We start from the raw sequence: 5,255 nt of genomic DNA, 5'->3' as shown, positions 1-5,255 counted from the left end.
TGTTTTACAAGATGTTATGTCGTGTGTTCAATAATTTCTTTGACATATTATGTTTGGTAAAGAAACATACTCATAGAATGCCTAGTAAAACAATGTCCAAAATAGCTAAGATAATTGACTTCTTTCATGGCGAATTTACATACATGAGATATTTCTATAAAGGATGAGAGAATGGGGTATGTATGATATCTATCTATCTTTACCTATATCTATACTATACTATAAAACAGACGTGTTTCCTTTCACTGCATGCATTTAAAATTCTCATGATTTTTCAGTTTATTTCTAATAATGGTTATAAATTGGTTAATAAAATAAATGCAAAACCTAAATTATAATCTTAATTTAACTAAACTTCAATATTAAATAACATCTTTTACTTTTACTTATAAGATCATGTCGTTAATTTTTAACATATTAAACTTAACTTATTAGTTTGGATATGCTCTTGTATATAAATCATTGTCATTTTAAGGTCATAATTTTTGAATATTTATTATAAAATACTTAAATAATTAATTTAGATATAATGTTAAAAATGTTAACTTAAATTGAAATTTCAGTTAAACATAAAAGAAAACTCAAAGTTTATTTTGTAAATAATGATAAATGCAAAACCTAAATTTGTTTTATAAATAGTTAAAAATCATAAATTATAATGTTAAATGTAAAACCTAAAGTTTAATCACAAGTTAACTAAAAACTTTCCTAAAACTATTTTATAAACATTAAAAGCTTTCAAAATAATTAGTTTAAAAATAACTTACAAAAACAATAGTTAAAAAAACATTATATAAAAAAATTATATTGTTACTTTTAAAAACAAAATTAAATAATTAATGATGGAAATTAGAGACGGTGACAAATGAGCCAAATTCCTTAATTACTTTTCACTTAATAGCCAAATTTTTGCAAATAGCCAAAAATAGCCAAGAAAACTATAGATTTTTTTAAATCGTATATTGTTCATACATGGTCTATGGTTTGAGGGTTTATTATTAAAAAATAAAATCATTTGCACATATGAAAGCCTAGGTGAAAAAATAACCTACAGAATGCTCTCTACTAACTATGTTTTCCCAAACGATAGGTGATAAAAACTACATTTTCTTTGAATAACTACTGTTTCCTTCTAAAAACTACTGTTTCGTATGAATAACTAGTGTTTTGTTCTTGGCTTTCAATTATTTTCTCGATCAAACGATGGAATCCATCTAAAATTCCTACTTTTACTTACAACTATATCACTATACAAGTTTGAAAAAAAAAAAAAGAACATAGAAAAAAGGTTAACAACGGAAACCGTAGGTTTCTCTAGCTTCAAAGATTGAAAAATACATGTTTATAGCCTGCATTGAGAGAGTTTTCTCTAGCTTCAAAGAATGGAAAATGGCCCAAATGGAAAATTTCAACTTTATATATTATGAACTATAATTGGCCATCAAATAGTAGACAAACTTTGAAACAATAGCCTAATGGCCCCAAACCGCAATTCATTTAACCTCTTTATGACTTTCTTGATGAAACCGTAGTTTTCCTTAATTATCTACTATTTCATTGGCTATTTTTTACTAAATGCTAATTTGGGTTATTTAATGAAAAGTAATTAGGAAAAATGGTTATTTTTGTCATTATCTCTAGAAATTAAAATGTTAAGCAAATAAGTTCTTAAAACATTAATTAATCATAACAAAAAACTATAAATAACATTAAATCATATAAGTTTTAATAGATGTCTATGGCCTACCTTTACTATATCACTCAAAATAATAAACGTTTTATATAAAAGTTAACAACAATGTCATTGTCATATTTAAAAAACATATATTTGTAAATTTTTTACTATATAGGTATTTTGAAGCAAGCACAAGGTAAACAACTTCATTGCTTTGGTGATAAATGAAGTAAACCCATTATGGAAACAATATCCACAAACACTTGCACCAAACACAATGAGCCAAATTTAGTGTGACATTTAGTGGAAGGCACATATAGTCAAATGTGATGGTCATTGAAACTCATGGGTTAATGCATGAAAAATGCGTTTTTCATTGAAATTATCATGCAAAAATGCTTTTTTCACATCCAATTGATAAACAATATAAGATATATCACTAATAATGAGACAAGCCAAAATCGAAATAAAATTGATATGTAAGAGAAACATACTACATATCCTTAAATTTACTACCCTTAAAACAACTTACATATTTCTTTTTGACTAGATCCAATAGACTTTGTTGTATTAACTTGTACTTAAGCTAAGAGTAAACATACCTACATTGCACCCGATTCAAAGGCAAAACAAAGTGGAAGTTTTGCTTTACAAAATTACAACTCGACTCTTGCACCTTTACAACACCTGCAACAAAACAATCATCTCTTCAATTTCCAACTTTGTATGTAGATAACAGGATGAATAACATATATATATATATATATATATATATATATATATATATATATATATATATATATATAAAGCTTGTAAAGAAGTCTATTTACATGATTAGTAACTAGTTTGTACTGGATGAACGCCATTTCTTCTTCTCCTCCATATCTAACCTCTTCACAAGTCTATTTACATGATTCCGGAATTCCATATATAGATCTTTTGATTTTTTAGCTCTCATATATTCTTTTGTTCCCAAATGCACCACCATTAACTTGTTTCCTGTGTTTTTGTTCTGGAATTGGGATTTCAAGAGGGTCAAAGATCAATAAAGAACAAACAGAAAAGATAAAAAGTTGAGATGTGAATTATGTTGAACTGTATTTTACTCCTAATTATAGAAAGAAAAGTAAAAAACTTTCACCTCAGACTTTGGCTGCAGGATCTGCATTATGTTGAAAGTTTCAGCTCTAAGCATGTCTTCAGCTATAACCCATGGCCTATGGGAAATGAAGTGATTTGAATTGCTTATAAATTCAGAAAATGAAAGCAGGAAATTAAGTTAATGGTTACCTTCCAGAAAAAGTAGATACAATAAAGTGATTTGGATTGCTTATAAATTCATGTATCCTCTTCAGCTTTTGTTTGCTATCCACAATAATTATTCCTCTTGCATATGGTTCATTTGACAGACTTTGAAAAACATAAGTGTGTGTTGGGATTGAAGTTTGTTCATATATGAAGTCTTTCATCAAGACTGGAGATAGATCTTTCTCCAGATTCTCTAATATTATGAAATGATGAGATTCAGTTTCTTTGACACCTCCCATGTCTCTGTCCTGATCAATTAGTTCAGTCTTGAATCTTCCCTTCTCTAACCTTGCAAAAACAGATTATAATGAGTTCTGAAATCACTGAGATTTAAAAGACGGAAATTTAAAAACCTTCAGAGAATCCACTAAAACAACTGTCTCCATCACCACTGAATTCCTACAAATCAAGGAGAAAACCATTTACATATTATTACAAGAAATCACAAACTGCAAGAGAAAATGTCATGCACTGAAGAACTTACCTGTAACTTGTTAAAAGTTTGGTTTGAGCTTGTTTTTCTGGACAGAAATGGAGTCTTGGGTATGAGACTGGATTGAGAAGAGAGTTTTTCCATCACAAGCTTTGCAAAGTCAGTAACTCTGGGATCAGGGGCACCAGACTTAATGAAGCATACATCAACAATATTTTCTGCAGTTACTGTGCCTTCACCAGGGCCATGTTTCCAGCATAGTAAATAAGTGCATACGCACTTCTCAGGTTTGTGCTCTTTGTAGCAAACCTATCCAGTGGATAACAGCAAACTATGAACAAAATGGGAAGAACAATTGCTTGACTAAATAAACAAAACAGAACTAGTAATATGCATTTTCGAATCTGTCTATCTACTTATATGAATTCGGAAGTTGTGGTGATTGGTGAGTGATTTCTTAAACAGAAGCTTCTTCTTCTAGTTAATTTTACTCAGATTAAGTAAGAAGAGCGTTCTATTTGGAACAAGAAAGCTACGGATGAGCAATCGAACGAGAGAATTTTAACGTCTCAGTATGATTTATGTCAGATAAAGGTATCGAAATTGGACGAAGATATAACTGAAATGATTAGTGAGAATAGAATGCGATTGTCTACTTGTTCGAGCAGGTGATCGAAAACGTTGTGAAATTACTGCGTATTTGCCCTAAAGTTTAGGTAAGATACATACACCATCAACAATGGCGTCGAAGTATCGAACTGATCCATCGCCTTTATAAGTAGCACACACCGTCATGCCTTCGACCACTGTGGAGCACTCGTTCTCCTCGACCGGCACGGACACCGGACGAAATCGACGGAGAAATTCTTCCAGTTCATCGTGTTTGGAGAAATTACCCATAGAGAATACCTCATCAGCGTCGCCTGACTTGAAATCCTCGAGCTTGACGCGCAGCCGCTTTCCATTTTCGAGAACGACGCCAGAGGTGTACCACGCATCGTCGTTCTTCGATCGGTAGTCAAGGTTGTAGATTACCTTTCCGTCGCCGGAAATCGTCATTAGCGGTGGAAGGTGGTGTCGCTTGGGAACATGCACAGTCTGATGTATGTGGGTCCTAGCCGAACAAATTCCAGTGTTGGCAAACTCGGCAACCCGAGTTTGCCTGAATAGTTAACGAGTCGACGCAAGCGAGTCATGTAAAATGGTTTTAACTTCGTTTAACTAATCAATAGCAATTGGCAAGTAACCGATTTCACATGCCACGTAAAACATCAAGTTTGGATTTATGCTGTTTATTATTAAATCATGGAAAAATGACATCTAAGGGTAATTACATTTCCGTTTTTATCTTCGTTTAAGTAATTTTTTTTTTGAGAAGTTTACAAAAATAGTCATTTACACTAATGACATTACAAAAATAGCAAAAAAAATCGAAATTACAAAAATAGCCAACGATTTCGCAGATGGAGATGCCCCATCTGCGAAATGAGCTTCTCATCTGCGAAAGTACAAGCACCTAAAGCACAGTTGTGCTTTAGGTGCTTGTACTTTTGCAGGTGGTTTTAATTTTTTTTTTTAATATTTTTGCTGTATATATAGGGGTAATTTCACAGATGGAATAGGTCCATCTGCGAAATACTCTCACTCTATCTGCGAAATCGTGGTATTTTTTGTATAATTTTTTTTTTTTTAAGTTTGACTATGAAATGAATTGGTAGGACTACGAAATCATGTTGCTATATAAAAAGTTTTGTAGAAATTATACAAAAATTATAATTTCATAGTCAGACTTAAAATATATATATATATATATATATATATATATATATATATATATAT

At 30.9% G+C, this 5,255-nt stretch overlaps 1 protein-coding gene across 1 annotated transcript; it reads right to left on the bottom strand.

Annotated features, from left to right (window-relative positions):
* Positions 1 to 2,115: 2,115 nt before the first annotated feature.
* Positions 2,116 to 4,732, bottom strand: LOC111900487 (uncharacterized). The gene is made up of 7 exons (XM_023896370.3): positions 4,146 to 4,732; positions 3,468 to 3,725; positions 3,337 to 3,382; positions 2,966 to 3,266; positions 2,817 to 2,892; positions 2,506 to 2,687; positions 2,116 to 2,362 (listed from the first exon to the last, which is right to left on the bottom strand). Exons 1-6 carry the CDS (start codon positions 4,473 to 4,475, stop codon positions 2,517 to 2,519), a joined length of 1,182 nt encoding a protein of 393 aa, XP_023752138.1. The 5' UTR covers positions 4,476 to 4,732; the 3' UTR covers positions 2,116 to 2,362; positions 2,506 to 2,516.
* Between the last annotated feature and the right edge of the window lie 523 nt (positions 4,733 to 5,255).

Source organism: Lactuca sativa, chromosome 7, assembly GCF_002870075.4.
Source record: "Lactuca sativa cultivar Salinas chromosome 7, Lsat_Salinas_v11, whole genome shotgun sequence".
NCBI lineage: Eukaryota > Viridiplantae > Streptophyta > Magnoliopsida > Asterales > Asteraceae > Lactuca > Lactuca sativa.
Note: the sequence above shows the minus strand (reverse complement) of the source record. Positions and strands in the feature narration are given on the sequence as shown.